Source organism: Melitaea cinxia, chromosome 16 (assembly GCF_905220565.1).
Source record: "Melitaea cinxia chromosome 16, ilMelCinx1.1, whole genome shotgun sequence".
In the NCBI taxonomy this organism is placed as follows: domain Eukaryota; kingdom Metazoa; phylum Arthropoda; class Insecta; order Lepidoptera; family Nymphalidae; genus Melitaea; species Melitaea cinxia.
The window spans coordinates 12,367,112-12,387,295 of record NC_059409.1 but is presented as its reverse complement, the minus strand read 5'-3'; the positions used below and the strand labels follow the sequence as shown (position 1 = coordinate 12,387,295).

General features: G+C 33.2%; 1 protein-coding gene across 1 annotated transcript; it reads left to right on the top strand.

Moving 5' to 3' along the window:
* The first annotated feature begins 10,945 nt into the window (after window positions 1-10,945).
* On the top strand, window positions 10,946-19,962 carry LOC123660951. The gene is made up of 6 exons (XM_045595970.1): window positions 10,946-11,100; window positions 16,164-16,375; window positions 17,298-17,506; window positions 18,617-18,773; window positions 19,305-19,416; window positions 19,715-19,962. Exons 1-6 carry the CDS (start codon window positions 10,946-10,948, stop codon window positions 19,935-19,937), a joined length of 1,068 nt encoding a protein of 355 aa, XP_045451926.1. The 3' UTR covers window positions 19,938-19,962.
* Window positions 19,963-20,184: the final 222 nt, after the last annotated feature.

The window sequence follows — 20,184 nt, the reverse complement described above, 5'->3', positions numbered from 1 at the left end:
ACGTACTTACGATGCTTTTCTGTCGCAGGTGTCTATAAGCTACGGTAATCGCTTACCATCAGGGTAGTACGCTAGTTTGCCGACTTAGTTATATTAAAAAAAAATGAAAAATTAAAAATAAGTAATGTATTTAACGATTGGAGTGAGCTCTAAGAAAAAAAAAGCTTAAAATCGGCTTAATTTTAAGCAAAATATCGGCGAACATAAAAAAAAGTATTGCACCGAAGATCTGCTTTTTTAGAGTTGGTTACACGAAGCTACTATATTAGACTTTCATTACATGTAAAAGTAAATGTTTCTCTACTTATAATAAAACCGTATATAACGAGCTATTACTTATTATTATTCAGATGATTTGAAAGCCAAACGTTTTCAATAAAATATGGCACGATTTGAGTGCATACTAAAAACTATCCTTTTTATCCCGATATTCAATATCCTTTTTGGCTTTCAAGCTCCCTCGATATACTCGTAGGAGATAAAAGCCAATTTGTGTGAATAAACTTATAGATGAAGATCAAAGTGACTGAATTTATAGATACAGTTTTCAATGAAATCGAAATTTTCGAAGAATTACTGAACATAGGCCCAAAAACTATGATCAAACATAACATGTAGTAATTTGCTCTATCCGATAGATATAAATATACTTATAATAATTATATATTAATCCGATTGAATTATTATAGGGGCTGTTGGTCGGTTAGATGTGTACTTTATACTTATCACGTCTTTGTAACCACCAATTGATAACAATACAACGTGACGATTTACCTTTAATTCTTCTGCCGTGACAGACGTAAAAGTCAGCCGTAGTACCTTGCCAAGCTGTGCCATAATTATAGGCTTGTATTTGGTTTTTCTCTAGTATTTACTGTATTTTAAATGTATGTCTACAATTTAATTTAACTTTAAGTAAATTAAATTATAGACAAAACTTTGCCGTTGCTATAAAAATTTAAATGTATGTGAAACATCCTTGTTTCCAAATCAGTGCGTGGCTTGGGTCTCATGCCTGGAACGAGATCAGGATAGTCTTATATACAAAAGATTTGCTAAATCCTTTCAAAACAACGTGCGTCGCTAAATCTAAATTCTCAAACTTGCTTTTTTAAGCAATTCTGAGTTGCCACTTACAAATCTTGTTAGTTTTACGTATTGTTTATACCACAAAGGTGGGATCCCCGCACATGACAAACATTTGTATTGGCCATACAGGTGTTTGCCTTGGTCTGGGTGTTTGTGCAGTCCTAGTGGGTCTTCCCACCGTGCCTCGGAGAGCACGTTAAGCCATCGATCCCGGTTGTTATCATGTACACCTGATAGCGATCGTTACTCATAGTAGGGAATATATCCGCCAACCCGCATTTGAGCAGCGTGGTGGATTAAGCTCTGATCCTTTTCCTACATGGGGAAAGAGGCCTATGCCCAGTAGTGGGATATTACAGGCTGAAGTGAAAGGTGGAAAACAAGCATGTGGTCCGCCTGATGGTAGGTGTATACGTTTATTATAGACACTTGCATCCAGGAGCTTACAAGCACTTTATCGAACCTGACCTACCCTAGGCGGTACCCAACCTTACTGACCACAGGATCAAAACACTACTCGAAAACAACATTATTTAATTGTGTTCTGCAGTTAAGTACGGGGTACGATCCATTCGGACTGCTAAATTTTTTTGTAACATTTTTACTTTATTAACCGACTTTCAAAAAGGATTCGATTTTATTTTTTATGCATGTTATCTTATAACTTTTAATTGGGTAGACCGATTTCGATGATTTTTTTATCAAATGGTGTTGCATGTCATGTGGTCCTATTTAATGTAATCAAAAGCTGATGCTTGTCTAGTACTCGCATTTAAATTTGAACGAGATCTGATAACTATTTATCGACCTGACTATTTTTTCGTCTACTTACGTTGTATTACTTGTCGATGTAATTGAAGTCGGTTTTTTTAGTTTACGAGCATACATGAGGAAATTCTGTAAGGAATTTAAGAGACCTCATATTATTCTATCTTTACACAACGCGTTAATACCGCGCTAAACGAACGATACATTTATTCGTAGATATTTTCCAAAATTTTGATTAAACATGAGAGGAAGTGCAAAACTATACGTATATTTTCATTTCTTTTCAAGAAAATATAAGTTATTCACAGCTTGAGATAATATTATAACTTATAAAATAAATACAAATATTTTAATTTAATCTCAAAAAACTTATAAATAATTTTATAGTTGTATAAGTTACCCAGCGTGGTGACTATGGGCAAAACACATGAGTTCACGCTATTTTTGGCGTAAACTTATGGAGGCCTATGTCCAGCAGTGGACTGTGATAGGCTGTAATGATGATGATGATGATAAGTTATAATTAATAAATATATTATACTTATCATAGGTTAGTTATAATGTGTACATATTACAAATAACATACATATATATTTGCTAAATACTGTATCATAATGTCGTATAGAGATTTTTCGATATTATTGATGACCTAATGATGAGTTATATATATTGTTATTTCAATAGACTTAGAAGTAATTATGTATTTGATCACACACATTATGGGTGAACCTAGATTTCACTGTCAGTAATATAGGTTAGCTATTAGGTCGAGGGTATAAGGCCTAAATTGCGTCTTGGTGATATATCTAGTCAATTTAGAACAATATTGTAGACATCTTATGTTGCCAACGCTATACAGGTGCTATCTATATTACAGGCAGAAACATATTAAACTGAAAAAATTTACACACACACAACAACACAGACAGACACACACAGATAGACCCACACATACAAATACACACATATATACATACACAAGAATATTTTAAATTTTTTTAACAATAGTTTGTTATAATACACATTATACTTCATGTCTATTTTTAACCGACTTCCAAAAAAGGAGGAGGGACTGTATTGTTTTTTTATTTTTTTTATTTTTTATGTATGTTACATCAGAACTTTTGACCGGGTAGACCGATTTCGACAAATTTTGTTTTAATCGAAAGGTGGTGTGTGCCAATTGGTCCCATTTAAATTTATTTGAGATCTAACAACTACTTTTCGATTTATATCTAATAATGCGTTTTTACTTGACGCTTTTTTCGTCGACCTACGTTGTATTATACCGCATAACTTTTTACTGGATGTACCAATTTTGATAATTCTTTTTTTGTTGGAAAGGGGATATCCTTAGTTTGGTACCATGGTAAGGAAACCAGGATCTGATGATGGAATCCCAGAGAAATCGAGGGAAACTCTCGAAAATCTGCAATAACTTTTTACTGGGTGTACCGATTTTGATAATTTTTGATTTAATCGAAAGCTGATGTTTATCATGTGGTCAAATTTAAATTTTATTGAGATCTGATAACTACTTTTTGAGTAATCTTTGATAACGCGTAGTTGCTTGACTATTTTTTCGTCGATCTACGTTGTATTACTTGTCGATGTAATTGAAGTCGGTTTTTTTTTCGTTTGCTAGCAAACACAATTATTTATGTAATTAAATATAGATTCTTAGAGAGGAGAACCTTGTTATTTTGAGATACAGTTATCTAACTAGTTCAAATAACAGGTGCACTTTAATTGTAACTACATTCCCTTATTTGATACCAATAATATACTTTTTTTTACTTTTAAACAATTCTAAAATCAAAATTAACGCTAGCTATTCGTATCGGTTCAGAAAATTCTAGTAAATATACTTATTATACATATATCTTGCTACAACTTAAAGCGTTATAAAGCATCAATTTCTGTGTCACTGCTGTTTTGTTTTTTTCATACGACTTCACTCCACATGATTTATTCATACGTGCCGTATATCGTATCTGAAGGAGTAAACTCCAAAAAAATATATTGCAAGTCATCATCTCAGTGTTGTCGTAAAGTGTTTATTTAATCGCTCCGTGGTTTAGTATTTTGTTTTTGTGTTTAAACAGTCGGATTTGATTTGGTAGCCTTGACTTAATGATTTACTTTTTTTTTTGCTATCGTTTTTTCGATTACTAATAGTGGTTTGCAACAGTAAAAAACGTGTTTTGATCGTATTTATTTATATATCTCTATAATATCTAATCACTCACTCGTCACTTATGTATGCTTTGACTAATTACAAAGTTTCGAAAACTCCTCTATCTAACCCTTATTAATATAATGGATTAAAATTTAATATGGAGATAGATTATGTGTAGGATGCGTCGTCTGAGGAAGGAGTTTAGTGTACATAACACAGTATTAAGGCATACGTAACCCGTATAACTTATTCGTTAGGAGATAAGTTTTCAAATTTTATGTGTCAAGTACTGTACTAGTCATTTCTATGTTTTATCAGCCACGCTTCGACGAAATGAAAACTGGAATATGTCCGTGAATACCACCATTAACATAATTATGCTGTTTGCTTCCAAAATAGCTAAACACAACTGGCCATTGTCAAAGTGAGGCCATATTTGGGCTTAATAACTGAATGACAAAGAGATAATTGCAACATACCAATTTTGAACCATTGGACTGGATATCCTATGTTCAGTAACCAGTAGTGAGGCACTTGAAATCTTTTCAAGATAATTGTCGCCAAGCATAATGCTGGTTCACCGGTCGCTAGTGTTTGACAAAACATAAGGAGTATTTGCTTTAAAAAAAAGTTTGCGTTTTATAGTCTCCTATCTCTTAGTATGAACTTAAATCTCAATCTATCGTTTAAATTCATCTAATAATGGCATAAAGCGCGACTAAGATACATGTAGATATCTAGGCAGACAGACATACAGACAAAAAGATCGAATAAAAGTCAATTCCTGTCCGGGTTTATAGTTTGTTACTCGTATTTAACAATTATTGCATGTAGTTAATTTTTTTTATATTACTAGGTCGGCAAATAAGAGTACAGCTCACCTGATAGTAAGCGATTACCGTAGCTTATAGACGCTTGCAACATCAGAAGCATCGCAAGCGAGTTGCTGACCCTGCCCCCAATTCTCCCCCCCCCCCTCCAAAGAGCTCTGATCACCTTACGATTGAAAAACAATACTGCTTGAAAGCAGTATTATTTGGTTTACAACAACAAAGATCACAATCTTCTGTAAAGTTAATGTGCATACCCAGTCGGGCTGCTCCAGATTTTGAGCAGGCTATTTTCTGCTGTGCCGTAGAGCCCTTACTTAATATCAAAACGAAAAAAAAAACTAACATTTTGATTTTGACCAATAAGCTAGTATCAAGTAGACAGGGAAATCCGCCAATCCACATTGGAGAATCGTGATCGATTAAGCTCTGATCCTTCTCCTATATGGAGAAAGAGGCCGCATATAGCAAGCTGGATATGTTCGAATTATATTGTATAATATGCGAATACATCTTAGAAGTGACTTCCACATAAGTAAAGTGTTATATAATGTAAATAAATGAATAACAATAAATAAATAACAATAAATACCTGAGTCAGCCAACTAAACATCATTATCATCACTTCAGCCTATCGCAATCCACTGCTGGACATAGGCTTCCCTAAGTCCGCGCCAAAAATGGCGTAAATTCATGTTTGTTGCCCATAGACACCATGCTGGGCAGGCGGGTTGGTGACTGCAGGGCTGGCTTTGTCGCGTTGAAGACGCTATTGTCCGCCTTCGGCCTCTGTATTTCAAATTCAGCAGTTGGGTGGTTATTCCGCCATCGGTCAGCTTTATAAGTTCCAAGGTGGTAGTGGAACTATGTTATCCCTTAGTCGCCTCTTGCGACACCCACGGGAAGAGAGGGGGTGGCTATATTCTTTACTACCGTAGCCACATTGCGAAAAACATCTTACAACTAATAAGAAAAATTCTTGATCCAACGTCATAGCAACATTTACAGTAGAGTTTTGACATTGTTTATCCCATTGTCAGGTTTTGTCTACACCAAGTGTATTTGTCATTATGAGAATTTAATCAACAAAGAAAAGTACACATTTTTATTTCATGTCCCTACTTTACATAGTTGTTTGTAAATCGCATCACACTATATACTTTGTTCCGCTAGCTATTATTTTCATTCAATGACTTTTAAACATTGCTTACCCGAAGTATACCTATGATATTGCAAAATTTCAAATGACGCATTTTTTTACGGTTTTGTTAAAATCTTTTATGAAACAGTATAAATGTTTATATATTATTAGGGGTATGAAAAATAGATGTTGGCCGATTCTCAGACCTACCCGATATGCACAAAAAATTCAAAATAATCGTCCAGCCGTTTCGGAGGAGTACGGTAACTACCTAACATCGTGACACGAGAATTTTATATATAAAATATATATTAACGAAATATTTTTTCTTGTAAGCTCAATAAGGCTGTAAATAGATCAATTAAGTCATCATCAAATTATCGTTCAATTTAGATGATGATTATGGTAGTACGTAATTAAGTTAATTTTCAGTCATTTTGTGATATTAAATCACGTCGTATTCAAAGTAATTATATTTAAGCTGTAAAGGTGGTACACGATGAATAGTGTTTTAATGTCACTTACATAAAAATAATCTTAAAATAACTTAAAGAACTATATATAGAATTTACTATTTAATGTTCTTCTTCAATTTGTAAAAATCTGAATAAGTTAATTTCACAAAATCCTTGTGAAATGAAGTCTACTTGCTTGTAGTAAAGTGTTGTGTGTAAATTCTACATTTTAATTACAAGAAAATGATAGTTAAAAAAAAGAAACATGATTCATGATTTCATCAGTAATCGATTAATTATTTTAGTGTAGTATTTTTACCCGACTGCCAAGGAAGGGTTATGTTTTTCGCGCGTATCTTGTATGTATGTATATTTGTATGTAATATTCTTTACTACCTCATATTTCCAGAACCACTGAACGGATTTACATAATTGAGGTATCGTTAGGTTTGTCTTAGCTGCCCAAGTGTTCTTAGATAGGTGACATTAAAAAAAATCAAACATGGCGGCTGCGCGAAGCCATAGTAGTTAATGAAAAAAAAATTTTTTTCTCGAATACTACAATATGGATATCAAATTGAAGGGCACAATACAAGGATTTTAAAAAGGTATATCATAATTATTATTACCGTAATACTAATAAAGAAATACAATATTAAAGTTTAAAAAATGTGAACTTTGCTCTTTCCCACGCCTATGCCATGCCAAACTCGCCTCCTAGGCGACGATCAACTTCGGGGTGTAGCCTTTCTAATAAAATACAATGGTTAAAAAAATCATACAATTAAAATAACAAATAAAAATTAATAAATGTCACACCAATTTACAATTACATTAATAAAATCAATAACAAATACATAATACCAAATACAAACAAATAATTTTCATAATAATTTCATTATATTAAAACTAATAGTTGTTGACTTAAGCAGTCACCTATTTGCTAAAGGTCAGGCTTACGTTGCTTTGAGCAGAGATCTTTCTCCGGGCTTACTATCAGTTCTCTTGACCCTAAAAAATTACTTAATCAACCACATGATGTAAACTGTTTTAATGAATTGAACCGATTACGTAATTTGTCTGACTAAAAAGACATAAATAAAATAATAATTAAAAACAAAACAAAAAACCCGCCTGCGTGAAGAACAACTAATAGAAAATCAACTGAAAAAGCTGGAACAAGATAAAAATTCAATATGCACACAAAGTCAGCGAAATAAATAGAAACAATATCAAACATTTTGTGCTGTACATTTAAAATATATTAATACGGTAGTCCTTCGAAACTTTATGCAACGTCGTACATAACATGCAGTCGGAGACATGCACAAAGAGAGAATAATTTGACTTATCCTTCAATTTCATGCCTCCGACTGCATATTATCTACGACGTTGCATAAAGTTTCGAAGGACTACCGTATTAATATATTTTAAATGTACAGCACAAAATGTTTGATATTGTTTCTATTTATTTCGGTGACTTTGTGTGCATATTGAATTTTTATCTTGTTCCAGCTTTTTCAGTTGATTTTCTATTAGTTGTTCTTCACGCAGGCGGGTTTTTTGTTTTGTTTTTATTTATTTTGACTTGTGTAGCGGAAATAGACACACAAATACGACGGAAAAATCCCTATAATGAATAATACTTGTTTCCACGTGTTAGTGTGAACAATCGGACCGATCCTTTTCAATATCAATCCAATACTCGTTACGCAAACGATGAGTAACGCAAATACCAAATATCGATCCAACACCCGTTTACATATACACTAAAAAGTACCAAGAATCATATATTTATATCAATATAAATATCAGTTTCAAATCCGCATTGAACGATGTCAATCGTCATTGGCGGTTTGGTGGTATCAATCATCCCAAGTGGTAATCGAATCCGCAAACCGTCGAGGTTTAGGCGCGTACACGGCGCATACACCACTACACCAGATCAGTTATTAACAATTATTAATTTAACATATTAAATAATGTAACTTTTAGTAAAGGAACTAAGTTCTTATACATAGTGTTTACATAGTATCGTGTGTTCAAAGTCAATAATTTGCCTAATGATAGCGTTAATAGTGCACCGTATTGTGAAATTATAGGTGATTTTTCACTATGTTAAATCAATTATCTTGTCCTTGTTGAATAATTTATATTGTATGGAAATAGTGATTTAATATAATAGGTAAGTTGTTATTTTTTAATTTTATTTAATTACTAACTTCTTCGCGGCTTCGCCCACGTGGACTATATGATTTAGATTGTTTGGTTTTGTCGAGTTAAAGTTAAAAAATAAATTAAAAATACTTATTGAAAACAAGGCAATTTATAATTATAACTAGCTGACCCAGCCAGGCGTTGCTGTGGCTCAGTAATTATAATTTATAATCTAGAAATAGAAGTACGGAGCCATCTACCGGATATCTGCGCAACTTAGATGCCAAACCATCATCAATTAGGATTTTATAAAACTAATCGATAAATACAAAATAAAGTCGTGTAATAAGCATTTAATTTACAATAACAAATATTGAGATCAATAATTGAGATAAAAACTATCCTATCTCCCAAGTTGGACTAAATTACAGATAGTTTCGGAGTTTATCGCTAACGTACATCGTGACACGAAATTTATATATACATAGATAATATCCGACGGCCTCACACTAGGTAAGCCTGACCTGTGGGTACCGGTTATAAGTACAAATCACCAAACTAACATCTAGAAACTTATTTTATAATTATTTTCTAATAATACTATACATAACTCAAAAAATATTAGTCAGATTTCAATTAAATTTAAATACAACCAGATGCCACGCGCCATTTTTCGATTAAAAAGAGAATAATCCAAATCGGTTCACCCAGTCAAAAGTTTCGAGGAATACATTTAAAAAAAAATCCGTCGACCTACGTTGTATTACACTACATAACTTTTCACTGGGTTTGGCGATTTTGATGATTCTTACTTAATCGAAAGCTAATTCTTGTCATGTGGTTTTGTTTGATTGAGATCTAATAACTACTTTTTGAGTAATTTTTTGACTATTTCTCGTTTCCATACGTTGTATTCTTTGTCGATGTATTTGAAGTGTTTTTTTTTTTTCGTTTGCAAGCAAACACAATTACATTATATAAAAAAGTTTGTGAAAAACAAAATTCTTCATTTTTGAAAATTAGACATTTTTTTTGATTAAATTAAAAAAAAGAAGTCGGCGCACTCTGGATCAGCTGGAATAACTCTAACATTAATTGAAGTTTCTTAGATAAAAAAATAAAGAATCAAAATCGACTAAGCTTTTTTCAAGTGGACCGTGTTATATGAAACACAGTTCTCTTGAGTGGGGGGATAAATGACGACACGTTTCCGCAACAGTCACAGCACTGGCTTGTGGCTGTTGCGCTGGCGGTAGTGGGTTCGATCCGCGCACATGACAAACACGTGTATTGGCCATACAGATGTTTGCTATGGTCTGCGTGCTTGTGCAGTCCTTGTGGGTCTCCCCACCATGCGTCGGAGAGCACGTCAAGTCGTCGGTCCCGGTTGTTATCATGTACACCTGATAGCGATCGTTACTCATAGTAGGAAATACCTGCCAACTCGCATTGGAACAGTATGTTGGATTAAGCTCTAATTCTTCTCATACACGGGGAAAAAGGCCTATTCCCAGCAGTGGTATATTACAGGCCGAAATGAGAGCCTCCTCCTTTTTTTGACGTTGGATAAAAATAATGATTATTATTTCTGACGTTTCTTATAGATTTTTGAAAGTAAATATTATTTGTGACTAAAGAAGGAAAAAAGGAAAAAAACCATTAATCTTCATGTCCACGTATGATTGTAAACAATAGGTAACATCAAGATCACAGCAAGTAATACTGCTTTCAAGGAGTGTTCTGTTTTTGTGATGAGTAATGTATTCAGATAATCGGTAGAGGGTAAAGAGATCGGCAACTTGCTGGCAATGCTCCTGGTTATTGCAAGCGTCCATAGGCCAGTATATTAGACCGGGTGGAATTCACGCTTGCCTACCCTTTTGTACTACCCCACCTTTTTGTACTATATATATGTATAAATATGATAAAGTTACTAACAACTATCCTACAACTCTATACATTAAACTAAATAAAATTTAATTTGTAAACAAGTCGGCACGGAAAATACCTCATTAATCAAGCGTAACGACATGTTTTCACAAGTCTCAACCATATTTGATCACCATTAACAAAGTTATACATTATTAAAAGCATAAGCGTGTTAGGTTTATTTTGTTCTAATCATTTCTCATATAAAATTACATGGCACTGTTAACTTCTTCGATCTTTCGCTAAACTGTGCTAAACAAATTGGTAATAAATAAAATAAATTATTACAGAGTAAAGAAAACTTTCTTCGGTAACGGAAAAGGAATTGTTGTACATGTTTAGTTATTAGGATTTGTCATCATTAAGTGTTGCCTCGTTGTAAAGCTGTACTTTTATCATGAAAGAAATCAATGAAACGTTTTTAGTAAGCGCGATATTTCCTTGCGAATACGTCCAACATTTTGATTCTAAGTACGAGCACGATCCAGTATGGCGTCAAACGGCTATCGGGTGTATTGTATTGAATTTACTGCAGAATATTTATCATTTCAAGTAAGTATTTTTATAAAGAGATTATTTAGTTTCTATTTAAAATAGTTTGATTTTATCATTTGTTACTACTACTTATTGATTTTTCTTAAACAGTCTGATTGCTGAGTTTAACGATTAAAAACAATGTTGTTTAATTCATTACTAGTAGTCGGCCAATGGTCGAAATTCGACCATAAATAATTCAATTTATTTTTCATGTACTTTATTGTATATAAATAAATACCTCTATAATTTTAAATTATAAGTTTGAACATAATTAAGGTTCTGTTGTCAAAGACGATACTTTTATAATAATAAACAAAAGAGTATATATGTGTCTGTGTGTGTCAAATACAAAGTACCTAACTACTATGTACTAAATGATTAAGTAGAAAACAGGTAATGAATAAAACGCCTCACATACGACGCGTGTGATTAACATGTATTAATCGAACCGTAATAGTGTTGGTTCTAAATTAAAAAGTTTGTTATGATTTCAGTATAACATACTCGACTGAAAAATTTTTCAATGTGACGGTAAAAGAAAAAAGCGAGGCATTGATGCCACACGTCAACGACACTATCGACATTTACGTGAAACCGATGGAGCTACATACCGACATTTTGGATGTTGCGTATCCCATACACTGTATATTTCTGTGGCGGTTTGTATCATAAAAATATATAATACTTTTATTTTTTATATGGGGTATTGTATTTATATATTTATTACATTACTTATTAAAATAAGTCTTATATATAAAATTCTCGTGTCACAATGTTAATTAACACACTCCTCCGAAACGGCTTGACCGATTTTTATGAAGTTTTGTGTGTAGTTCTGAGAATCAGCCAGTATCTATTTTTTATACCTCTAAGTTATAAGGGGGGAGGGAATTAGGAGAGTTAATAACATATATGGCATAACGTTTGCTTGGTCAGATAGTCCTAGTAATATTATAAATGCGAAAGTTTGTATGATGGTTGGATGTATGGATATTTGTTCCTCTTTCACGCAAAAACTACTGAATGGATTTTAATGCCACGTTGGTGCAACGGTCACAGCTATGGATTCTGCCTGTTGCGCTGGCGGTTGCGGGTTCGATCCCCGCACATGACAAACATTTGTATTGGCCATACAGGTGTTTGCCGTGATCTGGGTGTTTGTGCAGTTCTTGTGGGTCTCCCCACCGTGCCTCGGAGAGAACGTTAAGCCGTCGGTCCCGGTTGTTATCATGTACACCTGGTAGCAATTGTTACTCATAGTAGGGAATTATCCATCAACCCGCATTGGAGCAAAATGGTGCATTAAGCTCCGATCCTTCTTCTACATGAGGAAAGAGGCCTATGCCCAGTAGTGGGATATTACAGGCTGAAGCGTGGATTTTAATGAAAGTTTACAGTAATATAGCTTATACATTAGAATAGCAAATAGGCGTTAATTTTTTGCGATAGTGTGTGAATTCTCCAAAATATAACGATAATTGTCTAGTAAGTCGAAAAAAATCTGCCATCTGCGAGCTATTCTGGAGTATGCTGCAAAAACTGTGGAGTTTACATGTATTTGATGAATAGGAGAAATATTTATCTTGATTAGTTCTATAAAAAAGTCCGCGACAGCATATATCTATCTTTTATGAGTAAGCTATTATCACCAAAACAGTGAACCAACCATAAATACAATAAAAATTGATGATACATTTCTAATGCACATTTGGTAGTAGTAACAAATTGATTTTTATATCAAAATAAATACTTTTATTAAACTTCGTCTTTTACACTACATCATTTAGACGATAATTAATCTATATAAATAAATAAAATTGGAGTGTCTATTTGTAATATTAAAATAACCGCCTTATACTAAATACATATGGATGTATACACGGTACATATATCAAAATAACATTTTTTACAATTTTTGTCTGCCTGTCTGTTGTTCTAGCTAATCTCTGAAACGGCTGGACCGATTTTGACAGGACATCCACTGGCAGATACTTGATGTAGCAAGGAGTAACTTAGGCTACTTTTATTTTATAAATTGGTATATTTTATAACTCGGCGAACTGTTAACCTCACTTTTTTGTTAAATTGCACGCGATTCAAAAGTTTAACGTAAAGAGATATATTTAATATATTCATACATCACACATTTTTTCTAATACGTATACATCAAAATATTTTGGTATCACCTTTAATGTAATGTAATAATGTTAATATTTTTTTATATACGTGTTCATTCATATAGAAATAAAACTATTATCATTAGTTCACGTATAGTATAAATATAATGTAAATCGTCCATGTATCACATAGTCGTCAAAACTTGTCTAATCAAAACTTAATAAACGGTTTTTTATATCTTTTTAATACAAAAAATAAAATATTGTGGATTACCACCAGTGATTATCGTAGCTTGTGGCCCTTGCAATACTAGGAGCAAAGCGTGGTGCCAAACATAACATTTTTACAACTTTTTCTATATTATTGCTATTATTGCTTAAAAAAATATATGTGATAATTATTTTAAATCGAAAGTTAGCACTTCTCAAAAGAAGTGCTTGTCATTAAAATGTGTTTTTTTTTCTCTTTACGAATAATTCCAGTAGATTCTCCATTTATCTCTATTCATCTATTGATGTAGGGCATAGTAGTATATATCTTCTAAAAAATCTGGATCAGCCCGTCTGGGGAAGTACCTACCTCAATGTTACAGAAGACCACAGATAAATAATACTGTTTTCGAACAGTGTTGTAATCCTGTGGCAAGTTAGGTGGCCAGAGAGATCTCCTGGGCAACGTAATTGCCATGCTTCTGGTGTTGCGGGCGTCTATAGGCTATGGTGGTCACCTGTCCTGTACCTTACCGTCAGGAGGACGCAAATAATGATACGCTTGTTTGCCGACCTAATCGTATATAATTGTTTGCAGGCAAACGAAAAAAAAAAACCGCCTTCAATTATATCGACAAGTAAAACAAAGTAGGTAGACGAAAAATTAGTCAAGTAAATACGCATTATTTATCAAACATTATTAAAGATTACTTTAAAAGTTGTAATCAGATCTCAATGAAATTTAAATGTGCCTCACATGATAAACATCGGCTTTCGATTTAATTAAAAATTATCAAAATCGGTATACCCTTACTGGGTTAAAGTTATGCGGATTTTCAAGTTTCCCTCGATTTATCTGAGATCCCTTTATCAGATCCTGGTTTCCTTATCATGGTACAACACCTGGGATATCTCCTTTCCGACAAAAAAAGAATTATCAAAATCGGTTCATAAATGACGAAGTTTCCCCGAACATACATAAAATATATCTTATATATAAAAATGAATCGTAAAATGTGTTCGGAAGCTCACAACTCGGAACTCAACAACGCCTGAACCAATTTTACCAATATTTTTAACCGGAAAAGGAGGAGGTTCTCAATTCGACTGTATTTTTTTTTTTTATGTATGTTACTTCAGAACTTTTGACTTGGTGGAGCGATTTCGACGAATTTTCTTTTAATCGAAAGGTGGTGTTTGTCAATTAGTCCCATTTAAATTTATTTGAGATCTAACAACTACTTTTTGAGTTATATCTAATAATGCGTTTTTACTTGACGCTTTTTTCGTCGACCTACGTTGTATTATACCGCATAACTTTCTACTGGATGTACCGATTTTGATAATTCTTTTTTTTTTTTGGAAAGGGGATATCCCTGGTTTGGTACCATGATAAGGAAACCAGGATCTGATGATGGAATCCTAGAGAAATCGAGGAAAACTCTTGAAAATCCGTAATAACTTTTTACTGGGTGTACCGATTTTGATAATTCTTTTTTTGTTGGAAAGGAAATATCCCTAGTTTGGTACCATGATAAGGAAACTAGGATCTAATGATGGGATCCTAGAGAAATCGAGGGAAACTCTCGAAAATCCGTAATAACTTTTTACTGGATGTACCGATTTTGATAATTTTTAATTTAATCGAAAGCTGATATCTATCATGTGGTCACATATAAATTTTTTCGAGATCTGATAACTACTTCTTGAGTAATCTTTGATAACGCGTAGTTACTTGACTATTTTTTCGTCGATCTACGTTGTATTACTCGTCGATGTAATTGAAGTCGGTTTTTTTTCGTTTGCGAGCAAACACAATTATTTTAAAAATGTTCGTTGAAGTCCAAGGATAGTTTTTACGGCGAGAAAAATTCGAATAATTTCCGTGAAAATCCTAAAAACAGCCCTTTTCTTTTTCCCATACAAACATTTTCTAACTAAAATGTAGAATCGATTTGAATTTTATTGCTATTCAATAAAGTTCATGTTAAATAATATATTAGGACGCGTTTTACCGCATGACCGCATTTTAATTTAATTTACATACAGTAAAAATGGTATTAACTAGCTATTTCACATTATCTATTATATTGTTGCGGGGGCGTTAACATTGGAAAATTCCCGTTTTTAAACTATCGACTCCAAATTTGGTACGAATCTTCTATATGTGATGTAGAAATTATCGATGAGCGGATTTGAGGATAACTCATGCCCAATAAGCATTACGGGGGTGGGCGTTAACAATGAAAATTTTAAATGTAATAACTCCGAAACTACTAAACCAATTTTTTCCAATTTTTTTAGGAATTTGTAATTTGGTCCAACTTGGGAGATAGGGTAGTTTTTATCTCGATTGGGCCCGATAGGTGGCGCTGCTATTAGTATCTAACTCCGAAACTACTGAACCAATTTTTATCAAATTTTGTACGCATCTGTAATTTTGTCTGACTTGGAAGATATGTTAGTTTTTATCTCAATTGGACCCGTTAGGTGGCGCTGCTATCAGTATGTATAGCTATCAAATTTGGTAGCTGTTTTCCGGGCAGGATAACGTCTGCCGGGTCTGCTACTATATATATATATACGGTCGAATTGAGTAACCTGCTCCTTTTTTGAAGTTGGTTAAAACTTAAATATGTTAGAATCGATATTTAGAGGAATTTTCAATGCGATTTTCATGAATGATGATGATGTGTTGACCTAAATGCGAAGAAATCTGTGAACATACTATAATATTTATTTACTTTACAGGTTTGGTTTCGTTCTTCGACGGTACAATGTCATCCAGCAAAGATTTTACAGCCAGCCCTTCAATGACTCGGTCTGGGTTTCCATCTTTATCACAATATTTTTAGCGTCGCTCACGTTTTATGGTCTAAGCTTATGGGATCACCGCTTGTTTGGCGTTGAATATAGTTTCGCCCATGAATTACTTCTTGCTTTTTCAGCGTATTGTCAACATAGTAAGTTTTTAATAAAATGCTTAAATTGTTACTTTCCCGAATAAATCGAAATCTACTAATTTAGATAGGGCGCAGTGTCCTGCTCAAAGTTTGAAGCAGCCCGATTTGGGAAGTACCTTGACTATACAGAAGATCACAGCTAAATAATACTGTTATGAAGCAGTGTTGTGTACCTGTTGGTGAGTAAGGTGACCAGAACTCGGAACTAAGACGCACGCTTGTTTGCCGACCCAGTTATATATAAAAAAACCTAATTTTAGGATAATGGTGGATTAACCATGGATATTGGACTATAGATTAAGATTTTTCGAAGAAGGATGAATTTATACGAAGAAATTGACTATTAATTTTAAAAGAATTCATTTTTGAAGTGCTTATAGATAGCGTAGAAGTATCAAAAAAGTTTTCCTCTTAAGCTTAGAATACCCGATTATATTGTAATGTCATAATTTTCGTTTCCATCGATATTTTAAAAGTTAATCAATAAAACAAAAAGTCGCCTGAATTTATTTTATGAGCAATTTATATGTTTTAGTTCATAAGTAACATAATTTACGTTGCATTTGGTCTCCAAGTGGTTCCAAATTTAATATCTGAACCAATTTGTTTTATATTTTGTGTCTGAATTTGTACTATGCTCTTAGCAAAATATTAACTGCTATAAAACAATTGGGAAAGGAGCAAATACATACTAAAGTATAGAACATTTGATTTATGATGTTTTTTTTTTAAACTATCATAGGACAAACAAACGTAGGGTCCACCTGACGATAAGTAGATATGAGCTTATAGACACTTGCAAGCGCTTTGTCGACCCTATACAAGCAAGGCTCTCACCGGGAGCTATGGCAATCTTACTCAATCAGGTTGCTCTACGTTTTAAGTAGGATATTTACTTACAATCGTTAACTTTGTATTCTAGTTCTTCCACTGCAAGCGATATCATATTCTCGTCGTGTTGCCTATCTAAGTTTTATCCTTTGTGCGTATGTTGTACATTGCTTTTATACATCGAATCTGCTCTCTCATCTTGTGAATGATAAGGAAGAAACTATGGACCTACAATCGATAGTTGACGACAATTACCAAATTATTTTGTTGAAGGATATGAATATTACGCAAGATGTACGGGTAAGTATTATGTATACTAATGTAATAAAAAGTGAACTATAGAGACAAAATGTTGTCGGTTAAATGGAAAAATGACATTTCTCAAAGTTTTCTAAAAGTAAAGTTATTCTGGAAAGAGTCTGTTAAGAATGTTATTTTTATATGGATGAAAGAACCTTTATAAGATTACACGTCAAGCTTACTAGATGACATACCAGTGTCATGTCGGTACTCTGCGGGCATCGCCATATTGATTGTAGAAAAACGGCGCTCTGCCATTTTTTATAAATATTTTTATTTTTTAAAATTACAATGATATCTTAATCTTTATGATTACCTTTAAAATTATATATAACATTTACATGTAAATAAATATAAAAATTATAAGGAAAAATTAATTTTAATAAAAGTAAAAACAAGTAGTAGTAGTAGTAGCAAAATTTGCTATTTTTGATTAAGGCCACTTTTCTATTTAGCCGACGATGTGTCGTCGTGTATAAAAGAATGTTGTGATACATAATTTTAAACCCTAAGTGTACCATATATACCATATATACCATATATGACTTAAAGGAACAACATGACGCGGAACAGCCGTATTTAGGTCTATTCACCAAATATGTCAATTGAACAGATGAAGCCAAGAGAAATTTATAGGCAATAAAAAAAAATGTGTGTAGTAAATTTACTACATAATTACGTATGTAATAAATTATGTATGTGTCTGTGCACATATGTAGATAAATTTAGGCCACAAAGACAGGACACATAAAAACAGGTCTTTAGCCGTGGATTGTCGTAATTGCAGGACAAAATACTTCTGCTTGGATCTCTGTTGGCCACAATGGGCTTTCTGAAAGTAGTATTATTCCATATCTCTTTTCATATCATCCATTTCATAATTAGAGATACAACTAAATAGGATTTTTGCAGCGCAGTCGTTACTGATGCGTAGTTACTGAGCAATCTTGAACGATTAGGTATCACGAAATCTCTAGAACCTTCGGTTGGGCTGGATTTGGCATACCTAATATCCTTGTAAATTTATATTAATATGTACAATTTTATTTTTGTGTTACCCACACATTAGGAATTCTAAACAATTCCTTATTTATATTACTTCCATTACAGAAATATGAAATGTCCTTAGACAAAAATCTTAGTATCGTATGGGAGAAAGTAAAACAGCTTGTTGTAATGAAATTAGGAGATGCTATGAAAGCCGTCATTAACACCAGGTCCGCCCTACTAAGTGATTACATCACCTTGTATCCAATATGGAAGAGAAGTAAGTATAAGTTTTAATGTAATAAAAAAACGTGTGTGTTTTAGACTACACGACTGAAATTTTTTTTTATTTTCTGTTCTATTTTTATACGATGATAGGCTTGCGTTTGACCATTATTTCACCTGATGATAAGTGAAAATGCAGTCTAAGATGGAGCACGCTTACCTAGAAGTAGCCTATTCACTCGCGACTTAAAGATCCCCAGGTTATAGTTTTCCGGAAACACAGACGCAAGTAGAGAGTTCCATTCTATGACCGTACGGATCAAGAATGTATTAGCGAATCGCTTAGTGCGTATAGGGTTCTGTAACTTATATCTCCCTCTGAACTTATGTTCGCCTCGAACCGATCACACTTTTTACCCCAAATAAAGCGTGCCTAAAAAAGTTATACTTCAAAAAGGAATCTTGTATGAGACATTCTATCATTTGAAAAGGACATCTTGTTCGAAGACTTTTTGACGCAAAGTAGTATGTGACGTAAAGTTACAAATAAAATCAAGTGACTCAATTTCTCATTATAATTTCACAGATTTCGAAGCAGCTGAAATATGTCAACTCGTCGAAATCGATATTTATTCGAATGTGAAGAATTATCTATTTACTTCCAGAAACTTTTCCTACAAAGAAGAGTTTAAGATCGGGTAACTATTATATATATATACGTCAAGTTTCTTACAATAGTATATATTGGTAATTTGAATATATTCAAAATGCTAATCCTTATAATTTTCAATGTATTTATTGTCGTCCTTCAGTAAAAGATGAAGGATGAGAATAATGAAAAGTTCGAAAAATGATATTGAGTTTACACAAATAATTTAAAACTGAAGATTATTCTACCTCACTCCTACACTGAATATTAGCGAACAAACCTATATTAATCGACCTCAGGATACTATATAAACATATATATTATATAAAATTTCACAATTGTTTCAGTGTTCTTCGAGCAAAAGAGGTTGGTTTACTAAAGAAGATACTGATGCTTAATAGATACTCGCCTATCTCGTGTACACACGTCTCGGCCCATAACAAAGTTCAGTTTGAACACACAGTGATTCCTATAGTGATACTCCTTTCAGCTTATTTATTTGCAGGGTTAGTCCTTCTCGGAGAAAAGTTACATTACGCTCGGAATCGTGTATGGCCCTATGTTAATTAAAAAAAACGTAAAAAGTAAAATAATTTAAAAATTTCTAATTTTCATTTAAATTCAAAATGTTCGACTCTTAACTACGAGTACGTTCCTTCGAATGGGGCGTTCTGTGTGAAAACAATTCTTAGCCCATTTTTAAATTTGACTGTTAAAATAGACTTTGTTTGACTCGTTTCGCATGATACATTACGTGAATATTCCACTTTATCGAGGTTTTTTAGGGCTTCGAATTATAGTATTAGACGGTTACTTT

What these genes read in the sequence shown, in the direction of transcription:
- LOC123660951 (XM_045595970.1), top strand. Translation starts at nt 10,946, where the DNA reads ATGAAAGAAATCAATGAAACGTTTTTAGTAAGCGCGATATTTCCTTGC. An exon ending in TTCAGCGTATTGTCAACATA is followed by an intron (nt 16,376 to 17,297) that starts GTAAGTTTTTAA and finishes TTTGTATTCTAG; the next exon opens with TTCTTCCACTGCAAGCGATA. An exon ending in GTATCCAATATGGAAGAGAA is followed by an intron (nt 18,774 to 19,304) that starts GTAAGTATAAGT and finishes ATAATTTCACAG; the next exon opens with ATTTCGAAGCAGCTGAAATA.